The 15,676-nt window shown below is 35.1% G+C and overlaps 2 protein-coding genes across 3 annotated transcripts in view; one reads left to right on the forward strand and one right to left on the reverse strand.

Moving 5' to 3' along the window:
• LOC129216232 (uncharacterized) overlaps positions 1-5,299 on the forward strand; it is a 357,849-nt gene extending 352,550 nt beyond the window's left edge. Inside the window, exon 5 of one of the 2 annotated variants that reach the window (XM_054850431.1) lies at positions 4,766-5,293. In XM_054850431.1, coding sequence (XP_054706406.1) covers positions 4,766-4,970 — 205 coding nt within the window. In that variant the 3' untranslated portion in view covers positions 4,971-5,293. Of the gene's footprint in view, positions 1-4,765 lie in introns of both variants that reach the window. The other variant, XM_054850430.1, reaches the window with a different exon arrangement.
• A 1,076-nt stretch (positions 5,300-6,375) lies between these two features.
• The window catches only part of LOC129216233 (ribosome biogenesis protein SPATA5L1-like), a 52,345-nt gene continuing 43,044 nt past the window's right edge, over positions 6,376-15,676 (reverse strand). Inside the window, exons 6-7 of the mRNA XM_054850432.1 lie at positions 8,722-8,844; positions 6,376-6,698 (exon numbers count right to left, since the gene is read on the reverse strand). Of these exons, the coding sequence (XP_054706407.1) occupies positions 6,537-6,698; positions 8,722-8,844 (285 nt within the window). The 3' untranslated portion in view covers positions 6,376-6,536. The remainder of the gene's footprint in view (positions 6,699-8,721; positions 8,845-15,676) is intronic.

Consider the following 15,676-nt stretch of genomic DNA (forward strand, 5'->3'; position numbering starts at 1 on the left):
GAAAAAAGTTCTAAAAATAAGAAATTGGAGCAATGACTCGCGAAAGTAAAACTTTGGAAGCAATTTTACTAATCAACAATGTCTCCTTCCTCTCAGTTTCCGAATGGATATAATAGCTGGAAAACTTGCTTCTTGTACATAAAGTTTTAATTCTTGAGCATTATGTGACTGCTAATATTAAGAAAAATGGCTTTTGTCTTAAAATTCGAGTTAATAAAGATCGTTGGGGATCGAATTCAAGAAAGACACTTTAGTGGAAATTCGAGATATACAGTTTTTCAGAAATTTTCATTTGAGACAAACATGGGGGAAAACATTGAATTAATACTTTATGGTACAGGGAAAAATGAAAAACTTCGACGTAGAAAGGTTTTCGAGATAGGCAGGTTCGAGATAAACAGGTTCGACTGTACCTCCTGACCATATTCCTCAATAACATCATCAAAGTAGACCATCTACAGTTGAGTTTTTGGGTTTCAAACCCTGAACCTCTCCTCCTTCTATCTAGCATTAGGCGACGATCTTCTGAAACTGCATTTTGAAAGCTACAACTTCAAAAAAGTTTCCGGGCTAGATCCCCCCTCTTTCTTTACATTTGTTGTTCAGTTGATGTAGCGTAAAACACAACGTGTTCCCGCTTAACCTGCAAGACCTATTTTTGCAACTGTTAGTCCTTGATGCATACTTCCAGTTGAAAAAATAGTCAAAATGAGGTGTATACTGTCTGACTATGGATTGTATGAAGAGACAAACATCCGTTTTACAGCCAGAAATGGACGAATCTATTATTTTTTACCGATGTCAGCTTTTGCAGAAGCAGAGTCTCATTCAAATGAGCAGAATACGGTCACCAAATTTTTACCTTTCCCCCTTATTCACATTGATTCGTCTTATCTGGACGTTTGAAAATTCCATGCAATCCGTGGTTGGACAGTAGTTAAGATAAAATTTGAAGCAAAAATTAAAATTAATGAAAAATACGAAATCTAAATTTTTATATGGTTCCTATGTCACCTTACTAAAATTTAAGGAAATAGTCTTCATTCTTCATTGAAAAATAATTCTAACACAAAGGATTTGAAATATTTGAGATCAAAACTCAAGGAAATATTGAAGTTCAAAGTGACCATGCAGAAGATGCGGTTCAAACTTATCTCACTTTCAGAAGAATTGCACGTTTTGTTGGAGTAAGGAAATAAAATATTTATATTTTTCATTGCTATGAGAAAATAATTGATAATTTTTTGCTATGATACGTAAAAAAAAAACCACAGAAGTTCATACAGTTTGAAAAAACTCACTCTATGCACACATATACTTTTAATTTTAAACTCTTGTTAGCTGCTATATTTCTCCAAAAGGTGTTATTGACTGCGTGTGTGAAATGGTGGCAGTGACAAATCACTGTGCTTCAGATCTCAGTGAATGTTGGTCGTACTAATGTCAAACTTTTTGCGTTGGAGTTATATTTCAATGGACATTATTTCCTTTACCCTAAGTTAGGGCACCTAGGGTCTATATAAAAAGTTATTCATGTTTTTCACTTCTAAGTTTCAATATCTTAATACTGGGATTTCTGGGTCAAACGGGGATACACTATATGTCGTATTACCCCGCATGTCGCAAAATTCGGGGTGCGCCACATTTTCAAGAACACATGCCTGCTTCTTTCCAGCGTGGCAGAAAAATCGAGTGCTAAAGAATTGACCATATAGCTGTTCAATAGATAAGAAACCTCCCTAAAAGGAACCTAAAATAATTTATGAACGAATACAATGCTTGCTTCTGAACTGATTACTTTATCGGCATATAATTAAATTCATTAATAAAACTTACTACAAATAACAAGCACATATTGTACGCAATACAGAATTTTATCTTGCTAAAATATTTCCGTTCTTGATTATACAAACATTTTTTTTAGCCTGAAAATATTGGGATGTATTTATTTTTTTCCTTTCCGTTCAGCTTTCTGATTGGAACTGAATGGGGAAATTTACTTTTGTTTTTGTTGCAAAATAAACCTCAAATTATCCGGGATGCCAGAAAATTCGAATTTTCCGGCACACAGGTCAAAATTGTTTTTACCGGCATACCGGCTAATGTGGGGGTAATAGTGTATTGATGTATATCCCCAAATACTGTTTGAATTAAAAAAAAAAAACCATCTGTCTCCTATTGACTATTCCAGACAGATTATTCCATAACAAGGACGAAACTGCAGTCTCTGGATGTCCTAAACCTCCTGTCGGTACATGCTTGTAGAACGCCCAGTGCTATACTCTCCTGTCTCGGTTAGGGGCATCCCGAACTTAGCTTTTTGGGAGGACGGAAAATCTCAATTTGGCGATTGGAACTCCAAATTACTCTGAATGATGATATTTTTGTCGAATAGTCAGACAAAATTTGCCGAATGAGGAAATTTTTGGAAGGTCACAATGCAGGGCACACCCTGGTCTAGGTTATGAAATTGGTCTTCTACTCTATCTTAGATTTAAAACTTGGCAATACTTGTACACTGCTTACTGTACAGGCTGTCCCCCAAGGGACTCCCACCTGTTTTGTCACTGAAGTGATAGGAACAGGGGGCTCTCAGGGAGCAGGGGGCGATGTACGGGCTGCCATCATCAATGCTTGAAGTCAGGGGTCTGGCCAGAGGATATTTGGGTCCGTTAACGGACCCTTCACCAAAACGGACCTATCACAAAATCCCGATCAAACAAAACGGACCCTTCACAAAATTCTGATAAACAAGATCGGATCTGTCACAAATTGTTTATTGCAAGAGCAGATCTGAAAGCAAAATAACGCATATTTCTGTGTATAAACCGATAATTTTTGGAACCTTTTTTTAAGTCAAATTAGAGGGATCAGCTTAAACAAAATCGGCTAATTTAAAAAAAAAAAAAAAAAAAAAAATCAGAACTCTTGGGATACTCCTGCAAGCGATAAATAATTGCTACTGCCAAATAAATATAATGGTTGTTTGTTTTATCACAGCTAATTAGCAGCGGTGTTGTAAACTTTTCTGAAAAGGCATTGGTAAGCACTTTTCTCCGCTCATGATTTAATGAACAATAATAATATATATCTGCGAAATGAACTTAGAACTGCAAAGGGATAGTAAGGGTGAGGAAAAAATATGATCGCTTCAGATAGGGTTACCAACTTCAAAATTATCACCACTTAGCGTCTGGCGTTGAACCTTTATAATGACTTGATTAGAAAATATTCTCATCATTTTGCCAGCTTGTCAATATTTGCGTTTTTACGGTGCGGTGCGATGTTTAATTGTTATTTTGGGAGAAAATTATATGGGTTTTGATTTTTTGATGCTAACAAGGATGATTAACTTTAAATAAACTCTTTTAATTACCGTTTTTTTTCTTTAGATGTCTACATTTTAAAAAATGCAATCTTTTAACATCCGATATGAGAATCATATTTTGTTCTTTTTTCAAGCTAACTTCGCTTTATTAGGATTCAAATAAATGAAAAGTCTCTTTATTTCTGTTAGAACTCCCATTTCAAGTTTTTAAAGCAAAATTCCACTTTCTGTTATGAGTCAAAAATTAAAATGCTGAATAGATGGTTTATTTTATTTTTTGGGTCAACTGTGTCCACAGATATTAATGATATGTTTATCATAGGACTCTGAAAAGCAATTTTAAAATAATTTTATCAAAAATATTTCTTTTACAAGCCGTTTTTATACTTTTGATGCCTTCACTTTGAGAATTGCGACCTCTTTGCATCCGCTATGGGAATCAGATTTTTCGAATTTTTGATGATTATTACGCTTTGTTAAGAAGTAAACAATTGAAATATCTTTTTATTTTTGTTAAAATCACGGAATTTATAAATTTTAAACGAAATTCTGTGCTTTTTAAGAGTGTCTTCGGTCAAAAAGTTGAATGCTGAACCCTATTCTTAATTTTATTTTATTTATTTATATTTTTGTTACAATTATTTTAAGTACTGTACAGAAATATATCAAGTATAATTCAACATAATGTAGAATGGTAGTTAATATTGATACTTGAAAGAGCGATGCCCCCCACCCTTGCCAAATGTCAGAAAAAAAATTCAGAATGATTTTCTCGACGTAGAGGAAAACGCTCAACTTTAAGTTTAATTGATGCAGTTTGTGCCATCTCTAAATTCGAAAATTTCGTTTTAACAAAAAAAAAAACAATTTTTTTTTTGCGAAATTTTTTGATTTTTCACAAAATTAATTCATTTTTCACAAAATTATTTTATTTTTCACAAAAAACGGACCCTGTGAAAAATCCTGGACAGACCCCTGGAAGTTAATGTGTTACTTCACTTTGAGTGATTTCTAATTATTGAGCAATCACGATAGCTTATTGTTCTCACTTGACTGTTTTTGGCGTCCTATCATTTTATTTTCCCACCGCCACCCTCCGCACCATCACCGTCGACCGGTTCCTCACGATGCTGCTCCTACAGCGAAAGCCGTTTCCAGGTTGCATCCTTATCCTACACACAGGCGCATACATACACAACTACACACACACATACACACATAACTGCCCACACATTCATGCCTACACACATTCACCTCCCTCCCCCCCCCCGCCACACACACATTTATACACACAACTACCCACACACTTATGCCAGCACACAGACACAAACACACATGCCTACACACACACACACACACTCCCGATTGCGAAAAACAGAATTTGAATTCAAGATGTCAAAAAATTCAAATTAAATTTTTTTTTTCTTCTCTTTTCAGTTTGCAGCAAGAAGCATTTGCCAAGCATAACTTACAGATCATGCCTGGTAGCAAGCTAGTTTCACTGTCAGACCTCAAGAGTTGTTTGTACCAGCTGAAGTTTTTACTCGTGGAGCAGGAGAAGATGAAAGAGAAGCACTGTGACATTGGAGCTACAGAGTTACCTTTATCAAAACGGTGGTGTGGTAATGCTCGAGAGTGCTGAGCATTGCATCATTCCTTAGCCACTGGCAGTCGACCTCCTCTAATTTTCCGTGTACGCTAGCAACCAAAAGTCTACCGAATCTCAGTTTCCAGTTCTGTTCGTTCTTTTTCTCCTTGTCTTTGCCCTCTTCCGTTCTGTTCGTAGTCTTCGTTCGTTGCTGTCAGTGGCAGATTTGTGTGTGCGTGAATCCCACCTTATTTTAGACTCCATGTGTGCAAATTTTAATCTATTTTTTCATGTTATCTATTATGTTAAGACTGCATTTATTGTACATAGATGTGTTAGTGTTAATAATGCAGAAAGACGAAAGTAAATTAAATATGTTGTGATTAAATACTGTGTGTGTTGTGTCATTTCTAGGAAAACCATTCATGTAAAATTACCTTTCAGACTCTGGTAACTTGAGACCTGATCTCCAGAGTTGAGTGTTTATTTCATCTTGGGGCATTTGAGTTCAGTTACCTTTGCTCTGGTATTGAGGTAGCAGCCCAACTGGACTGAGTGCCCCAGTAGTAGAACATTTTTCAGCAGTCTATGATGAAATTAAAAAATCTTCAAGATAAACCATGATTGGATTAATCGTAAAATTTAAATTGGCACTGAGTAATGCTTAAAATTAAGATGCTAATACAAGTACATGCTACCAGGGGATTATATCAAGAAAATGTGGTACAAACTTTGATTAGCTGAAATTTAAGACTTTTTTCTATACCAATATTAATTTATTTTCTTCCCCCCATCGTAAGACTTTCAAAGACCCCTTCAGACTTTCTCAAGAGTCTAGAACATAGGTCATAGCATGGTGTTGTTTCTGCTATCGGGCTCAGCGCCAATTATACTTTGCTCTTTCAGTCCCAGAGAATACAGTTCAGACCTCCTACAAATCGTCATGAAATCAATATTGTGTGTGAACTTTTTGGAATATTCAACATTTTAACATCATGATTCAGATCCCTTGCTAGAGATTTCAAAATGTTAGCCTATGGAAAATACATAGGAACTTTGATGGAAAATGAATGGGATTCGTTTTATCGAGACATCAAGGGTTTTGAGATAAGTTAGTCAAAAATATCAAGGTTTTGACTGTATATACAATACAACCTCATTTATCCCAGACCAACAGGAACCAAAAGCAATCCAGATAAGTTATTTAAGAATTTGTCTAAGCAAAACAAATTCTTAAATAAACACACAACTTATATTAGGGGGGAAAAAAAGCTACAGCTTACATAGGATTTTTTCCCTGCAAACACTTAAAATCATTTATAGTTCAATTGCAGTAGGGTGGGACTGACGCTCCAAGTACACCATGTTGTTCATTAGATTACTATAATTTATTGCATGATCTATGAGGGGAGGTGTATGTTTAATCAAAATGAAAATGGAATACTTGGCAAACTGTTAGTTCAGCTACCACAATTTAAAATTATTATTTATGTAAATATAAAACTTTTAACAACTTTACAAATTTGATCCAGATAAATGGGGGCTGGATAAACAAGATTAGACATGGTTACAAAATAAAAATCATAATGCATACTTATATCAACACAAAGCTGATGAATGTTATCTTTGTGTTATGACGGGTCCATACTTGCTTGCTAATCTTTCATACTTGTCAACTTGTTTTCTTGTAATGGATGGCTGAGAGTTTTTCAAAGCTTCTTCAAAATTTTCTTCAGTAATGAACTCAGCATTCATGTTTTTTCTGAGAGCATTCATAGCAGCCTAAAATTTATTTTAAAGAAAATAGAGCATTGACTTTTAGCACAAAGCATAAAATTGATTGTTAAAAAAACACAAAACTTCATATACATGTTTCAAGGAAGTCTTTGCTAATGTAAAAGAAATGGGCTTATGAATCTAAAAAGCCAAGTTCGTTTATCTAGCAGCTCACTTCATTGACAAAGGGCAATTATTTACAAGTTTTGTGCTTTAATAATGTTTCATTTATAATTTTCATTTTTAGAACAACATTACTCTTTTGATTATCAGTATAACCACTTTGTAGTTTGTCTGCTCACATGTTAGTTTGTTTTGGTCAAGAGTGCTTTACTGTCACCAGTACTTGGTTGCACAAAAAACCAAGGCTGTGGAGTCGGAGTTAAACAAATTTTTGGGTAAAGGATTCAGAGTCTGTCATTTCCCCCAAAGTCCACAACTCTGTTGGTGCTTGCAGAGTCAGAGTCAGACTGATTTTGGGGTAAAGGAGTCTGAGTTGAAGGCTGAACATTGTGGGAGCCAGAGTTGGTAATTTTTCTCCAATATGAAAAGTGATCTCACTGAAACAAGACTCTGATTGTTTTGTTCACAAACTTGAAATAAGTTCGTTATTACTATTAAACTTTTTATAGAAGAAATGTGATAACATTAATCCCCAGATATTGATTTTTGAATTAATTTTACTGTCATAGCCAAAATAGTAATTTTAAGTAATGAATACCTGACAGTAGTTCTAAGGAATATGTACAAAAATGATTAAATATTAAGAACAATATGAAAAAAAAGAGATTACAAAATAAGATATAAATGTATAATATAAAGTTCTTTTTATGGGGGGGGGGGCAAAGTTCGCACGTTTTCAGGTGGGGGGTAAATGGTGGTCTGGACTTTGAGAACCTCTGATGTAGGAGTGGTGTGATGAAAAGAAAAATTTAACTATGTAAAAATACTTTTGAGCCTCAAAGCATGGTTAATATGAAATACATAAATGTTTCAAAAGTTGGATTAGTTTACTAAAGTTCCCCAAATATGAATTTTAAAATTGGACCATCTAAAAAATTCCAAACTCTAAAACAGAGCCCATCAACAAAACTACCCACTCTAAAAACAAATGTCACAAAATTTTGATTGATGAAAGGAATAGCAATATCAATCAACAAAAGAATGTTATTTTGTTAATGTGATTCAATTTAATTACAATTACTATTACATTTCTTAATGTGAATAACAATTATGATCATTTCTTACAAAAAAAAAAAAAAAAAAGAATGCTTGCAAAAAAATAAATACAATTGAGCCTCCATATATCGAACTTCCACATATTGAAATTTTCTATATATCGAAATCCCAGAAAATTTCAATGTTCATTACATAGAAAAATTGTTTCTATGTATCGAAAAAATCTCTATAGAATTGAAATTTTTTGAGACATTTGTAGAATTTTTTTTCCACTTCAGACTGTCTGTCTCATGAAAAATGAAGGTTAGGGGAGAAAATTATGTTCACTAAAGGTTGCCAAGAAACTCATAAGAAATCTGGGTTTGAGGGGTGTGTAGATAGGTCGTTGCTCCGTTCTGGAGTTCATAAATTCCCCCAAGTTTATTTCAAATCTTAGTTGTAACCAGTAACACTGTAAAATCAGTTTCAAGTTATCCTTCTTGTCTGTTGATTATCATTCAATTTAAGTAGATTGATTTTTTACTTTTCTCTCGATTACATTACCAAAACGAAAATCCGCTCATGCTGCGGATCAAGTTGAACTGCCGAAGAATAAAGATGTATGAAGGCACAAAAATGTAATTTCTGTTAATTTTTCAGTTATTAACTTTGGTTTAATCCGATGCTCTTATAAATTAAAAATTGGGTCTCATGCACAAAATTAGCTTTAATTTAATGTTTTAGGAGATTTTTATGATAAAATAAGATTGTTTCTATATATCGAATTTTTTTCCGGCAATTTGCTACTTCGATATATGGAGGTTCAACTGTACCTGGAATATACCCAAGTTTCCAACAGTGATTAACTTACCTTATTGCATAGATTTTTCAAATCTGCTCCAGAGAAGAGTTGAGTTTCTTCTGCCAGTTTCCTGAAATCCACTTTTGAAATTGGCATTTTACTGGTCAAAGCATGTAGAATAGATTCCCTTTCCTGCAGAGAAAAAAATGAACATTGAAAGATATTTGTTTCTTTATACTTTTAAAAATATGATTGGTGAAAGGGGATTGCTTCCAATATTGAATAAAAATTATTACGGACCAAAATCCTTTTATGTCAATAAAATTAAAGACATATATTAATTTAACAATTGTTGATTCAAAATGATTTAGCATTTTTCAAATCTTTGTGCAAAATTAAACTTTACATGTTCAAATATTTCTCATGTGTCATTAAATGCTCCAAGTGGCTGTCCGTTAATGATGTCACACCTTTTTAAAACAAATTCGACCCCTTTCTTCTTATGTCTAGGATCGGCTCTGGTTGTTTTGCTGCCTTAGGTAATGTTGACAAGTGCCGCCCCTGGTCTTAATAATATACATATTTTTTCTTAATTCATTGAGCACACTCTCACGTAGTGCCAAAATTTGAGCTGCAAAGAAAAATAACAAATTCTGTTTTTCATTTTTGTATCTTTCTTTTCTGGCCTCCTTACATTTTGCCATCTTCCCCTCTTCAAAGCATGACATTATTTGTGAACGCCCCTAATAGAAAACTATTTTTATACAACTATGTATGTATTCTGAAGAAAGCATCACCAGTACTACTTTCCTTTTGCAGATACCTAGTTCATTCAAGGGGCCACTCTAGTTTAAATTTATTTAAAAAAAAAATTTTTTTTTTGTTTCTTTTGTCTCCTTAGAGATTATATAATACCTAAGATTATATAATACTTATTTGAAAAGATATGTTTGCACAGTGAAGTAGTGTAAAAGCACTTGTTTTAGTAAATTGGAGATGATATGGGTAATTTTGTAAGCTGATAGTTTTGCAAATTTCATATGAATCAAACCAGCGAAAGTTTAAAAATATTTCCTGAGGCTTACATTTTCGTGATTATTACAGGCAAAATCGCGAAATTTAAAGCTTCATGAAAATAAGTGCTTTTACAGTAACCTTTTACTCTTGTCAGGACGAAAGTCAAGTGGAGATCTCTTATGGACAGAAAAAAACCTAGTTTTTTTTTTCAAAGCATAAAAATACGGCAGTTTTAGAGGAGTGAAGAGGACGGAAAAGACCCCAATGGTGATCAATTCCATTAAAAGAAATATTAAATATTTCTAAGAATGAAATGGAAGGTGACAGGGAAAGAAGAAATATGTACTATTTTAAATTTGCAGTTTATGTCAAAGCATCCGATTGTAAAATTTTCAAAATTCCAATTCGTTATTTTGTTTCTCCATGTTCAAAAACACTAATTGTTTATTTAAAATACAAAGTGAGAATAAGCTAAACTAAATTTCTGAGACATATTTCCTATTTTCAGTGTGCTTGAACATAAGCTTGTAGACCCAGTAGGAAAAACTTTCTAACCAGCCTGCGATACTATTTTGGGCAGTTGAAAATAATCTGCAGCATTATTATAAATTTTATTTTGAGTTTTCGTAAAATATACAAGGTCAAGACACAGAAATTTTCCAACTGACCAGTGGCCGTTAGACCTGAAAAACTTAAGGGCCACCACTGTCGCCAAGTTTTAAAGTATAAAAAAGGGGGGGGGGGCAGTTTTTTCACTACTTTCATAAAATTAAATAGAACTATGTGCACTATGAAAAGCAATCATTCCATATATATATATTTATATAAGTGAAATAAATATATATATAAAGTTAAATTTAAGTTAAAATAGGTTTTTTAATTTTTTTTAAATGAATAAATAAATAAGTTAATAAATGAGAAGTTGCAGGAAATTGCATTCAAATGCAATTGCGCAGGTAATAATTCACATTTTTTTATGAAAATCATTTTAAAAAAGACATGATTTATTGTACATTTTATGTAATCTTCATTAGTTTGTATTAAGGTAAACATTAAATTCTGTTTTTGGAAACTTAGGCAAGTAATAGTATTGTCTATTTCCATCTTGCAAATGACCAAACATGGCGTCTGCACGAAAAAGGCATGATTCTAATTAGATTTTTTAATTTTTTACATAAAAGTAGAAATAAATTCAAAATCCTTAAAAAACTACGAGTTAGATGAAATAGTCAGTTTTTAGCACTAGCTTCTAAAGCAATGAAGGTAAGATATTATTCCAAGATAAAATTTTGCACTTTATAAGACAATAATTAAGAATTATCCGGAAAAAATGGCACATTTTGGATAATTTTCAACAGTTTGTGCATTGCAATAAACATCCAGTTCCGTTTATGAAAACGTAGGCACTTTAAGTGTCTTGAGTACCAAAATCTTGGAAATGACCAAACATGGCGACTATGCCGAAAATTAAGATATAAATTTTTGAATTAGTTGCGAAAAAATAATTTTAAAATAAAAATCCTCATGAGGTTAAATTTTAGTTGAAAAGTTTTTAGCACTTTTGTGTCCAAAGCAATGAAGATAAGGTGAAATTTTAAATATAAAACTTTTCATTCCTCAAAAAAATTACTTAAAAAAATAAAATTAAAAGAAAACGATTTGCTGCACATTTTAAGTTATTTTCACCAATTTGAAATAAAACATCCAATTCTGCTTTGTTTTGAAAACTTAGGCACTTACGCATCTTATCTACTCCGATCTTGTGAATGACCGAATACGGCGACTATATTTCTAGCTGAAATGATGAAAGCATCTAACGCCTTTCCGGCCAAAAAACGATCTTTGCCAAATGGAATTTATTTTTTTGTCTTTTATTTATTTATTTTTCTTTCTTTCTTTTTGTTCTTTTATAAAATTGTCTGCAGTTCACTGAAAGATCTGTGACACACGTCTCGCAGTTTCTGCAACCGGGCTTGTAGAGGCATTACAAATATCTCTGGTTAGATATAAACAAAGATTTTATCAACTTTCGAGACAGTACAATTAAAGCCATACAGATACATTATACTGCGCTGGGAATAACAGGGTGGCGACAGGAACTGTGAAAAAAAGTTCCCTGAATTTTCCCTGATTAAGTTCACCAAATTTCCCCGATTTACGTTACCAATGATAATGGTTTTCTTTATTTGCTTTACTTGAAATCCATTGTATTGTTACAAATTCTGTAAATAGTAATTATTGTAGGAACGTAACCTGTAAATAGTTTCCCGTAATGAATATACAACCCCTTTTTTCATATGGCTAAAGTATACAACCCCCTTTTCTTTTTGTTTTCATTGATAAAATTTGATAACGGTCTACGCATTTCTCGAAGCAGAAAGAATGTTGTAGAAAATTCTTGGATGTTTATAAAAGCCGTTAGCGATGGATAAACGGGGAGTTTCGATTGATATTTCGAACTGATAGCATTTTGCTCTGTTTATAGCGAGGCATTTCGCTGTGTTGTTTTCGTATTTGGAAGTAAATACGTGTGTAAACGTTGAGTTTACGGTGTTGTGTGATAATTGCTGATGAATAATTTAGCAGTTGTTAACGGTTTCCCCTGTACATAGTGTAAATAAATTTCCTGTGTTTTTATCAAGAACTGTGTCTTCATTTCAAGAAAGTGGAAGTCGCACCAAATCCGTTACAATTGGCGCCCAACGTGGGGCTTCTTCTGGACTTTCTTGGAGTAAGTGTGACTTTGGACATTTTTTCATAAAGACTTTTTTTGAATTAGGACTTTATTTTTATGGTGATTACTCGCGCAATGGATGAACAATTAAAACAACTTCTTGACGCAATCACCTCTGTGAAGAGTGATATGGCGGCTAATCAAGAACAATTAAAAAGTGACTTGACTGCAAGTTTTACAGCCAATCAAGAACAATTAAAAAGTGACTTGACTGCAAGTTTTACAGCTAATCAAGAACAATTAAAAAATGATATGGCATCTAATCAAGAACAATTAAAAAATGATATGGCGGCTAATCAAAACCAATTGAAAAGTGATTTAACGGTGCTGAAAAATGACCTAGTTTCTAACCAAGAGGAAATTAAAAACGATCTTACTTCGGTAAAGACTGTGATGGAAAATAAATTTAATGAGATAGAGCATCGAGTTGATGCTATCGAAGAGAAATTTGAAGAAAAATTAAGTTCCGTGGAAGGCCGATGCAATGCTGTATAAAATAAACTGGAAGAAGAAGATAGAAAATTTTATCAACTTAAAGAAGACATCTTTAAAGACCTGGAAAGGAGATTGGCGGCGGAAAGCAGCTCTGTACAGTTTGGTGCTCCCACATCGGTTGCTCGACCGTCCATTAAACTTGCCACATTTGATGGGAAAACTTCGTGGCAGGTTTACAAAACTCAGTTCATGATAGTGGCGGAAGCGAACGGATGGGACTCTGCTACCAAGGCCTGCCATCTTGCAGCATCCCTGAGAGGTGACGCAGCGGACATTCTTCAGAACCTTCCGGACGGCCAGCGCCTGGATTTCGCCGCCCTCACATCTGCGTTGGAGCTTCGCTTCGGTGAGAAGTGCCAGAAAGATTTCAGCCGACTCCAGTTGAAGTCCCGTTTCCAGAGAACCGGAGAAACCCTGCAAGAGCTCGCGGCGGACATCGAAAGACTGTCTCATCTTGCTTTTTGCGACTGTCCTGCGGATGTTCGGGACAACCTGGCACTCAACTACTACATCGACGGGGTTCGAGATCCGGAAATCCAGAAAGCTCTACGGATGGCGGATGTCAAAGACCTAAATTCTGCTGTTGTGTATGCGATGAAGTTGGAGGCCGCCCAGCAAGCAACCCGCAAGGATCGCCATTCGATCCGCGGCGTCAAAACTGATGAGCCTGATCCGGTTTCGTCACGCTTTGCTGAACTGGAAAAGCAAATAAAAGAAATTGCAGGAATCGTCAAAAGGACTTCGGCTCCCAAGTACCAAAATGGACAATCACTTAAGTGCTGGAAATGTGGCGGCGAGGGTCACTTACGAAGAAACTGTGAAGCTCGCCAAGAAACCAGAGGGAAGAGCACCTCTCCCTCCCAGGTCCAGGAAAACTAAGCCATGGCAATCTCGCGGGGCGGAGGTCGCCAAATTGGAATGAGCCCCATCTTAAAGTTTTCCAGATTTCATCGACGAGTGGCGGCAGTAATGGACTGTTTGTTTACGCATATGTAAACGGGTTTCCATGCGAACTGATTATTGACACTGGAGCCAATGTTACGATCATTAGAACAGATGTGGCTCGTCAATTTGGACTCAACATTCTGTGGACGCCGCCCTGCGTTACCCTCCAAACTGTGACAGGTGACAAGATCGAGATTGAAGGTAAAGTGAACTTAGAAATTGTGTTTGGAAATGCCATTTACCATCATACTGCATTCGTTGCTGCTATCATAGACCCCTTCATTCTCGGATTGGACTTTTTAAAGAAGTATGACTTCAACCTCGACTTCAAGACTAACGAGCTGCACTCGACGAGAGAAGACATAGCCGTTTTCCCCGCAGAAAGTGATGTAAAATCCGCTCATCAAATAATAGCCCAAACAGATTTATCGATTCCCTCAAGGTCAGAATCATTAATACCTGGCTCCATTGAAGAAAGCAGTAGTTTTCGATTTGGACTCATTGAATACCCCAACCTAAACAATAACCTAAAAGGAGTGCTGGTAGCATCGACGCTTGTGGACCTTTCTATGGATGTAATTCCCGTGAGAGTCGCCAACGTGAGTGAAAGGCCCAGGAATATCCGAAAAGGTGATGTGTTGGCAACTTGTACTCCAGTAAACTGCATCATTAGAAGAATCAATTCCCCTGAGACTGTGTCTTCTGAGTCCTTGAGATCGAAGTTAATTGGGAGTGCGCCGTTATCGAATGATCAAAGAACTGTTAGCATAAAATATTATTTTATTTTATTTTTTATTCTCGGTCCACAGCCGATAATTTAAAGAAAATAATTTAAAGTTAAGTGTACCTACTTTACGCCCAGTCTGGTAAAAGTAGAACCTGTCAACTAGTTGGTGCTAACACTTCAATCGACGATTCCCCCACGCCATAATTAATGGCGACTGTTTACTGAAACCATCGGAGATTGCATGTCTCGATGTGTCGATTCAGAAAAGTTGAGTTGTCACCTGATCGACTCGAATTAATTCCACTCGTTGACCGCACGTGCTATGGAGAGGAGTACGAATATTCGCGGCAGTGGAATATGCAAATGAGTGATGGTCGAAGTAGAAGTTAGTGTGGTGACGTCATCGAGGCATGGAATCTCATTGGTTGATAAAACATATATATTGTGGCGAGTGGCAGCAAGCGATCACTCTCTCGTCTTCTCTTCTCTCAACGATCCCCAGTTGTTGTGTTTGATCGTGAAGCTTAGTCCGGCTCACGTGTGGGGGGGTTTTTTTCCGCGATGCTAGTGGGGGTTTTTTTGGTATGTGATATTTAATCTTCCAAGTCCTGGAATTAGTGAGTCCAGGTGAAGAACCAGTTGTGTTGTGTCCGGCCAATTAAAATGTCGGGGAAGTGTGTTCCACGTGTCTACCTGTGATGCTCACCGATCTACGAATTGTGTAATAGTAGGGGAGATAGCGACCGAAATTTTACGACAATATATATAAGGCCAGAATTTTTTTAAATATTAGATTAGTTTACTTGAAAGAAGAAAACGCGAGTCTACCAAAATGTTATCGTTGCAATAATTAATAAAAAATTTTGCAATATGTTGCAAAAACTTGTGAAATTGTCTTATATATATAAGGCTGAAACTCGGTAATATTATTGATTACGTATAAACATAACGAAAAATGTATGTCTACCGCGTCCGAAGCGTTGCCGTGCCGTGTCTACCACCCACGCAAGGTGCGAAAAAATCAGTCAATTTTGACTTTAATATATAAGCCTAATTTTTTTTTAAATAATTGTTTATAATGTATAAAATATAAAAACAAAAGTCTA

The sequence above is a fragment of the Uloborus diversus genome, chromosome 2 (assembly GCF_026930045.1).
Source record: "Uloborus diversus isolate 005 chromosome 2, Udiv.v.3.1, whole genome shotgun sequence".
NCBI classification, from domain to species: Eukaryota; Metazoa; Arthropoda; class Arachnida; order Araneae; family Uloboridae; genus Uloborus; species Uloborus diversus.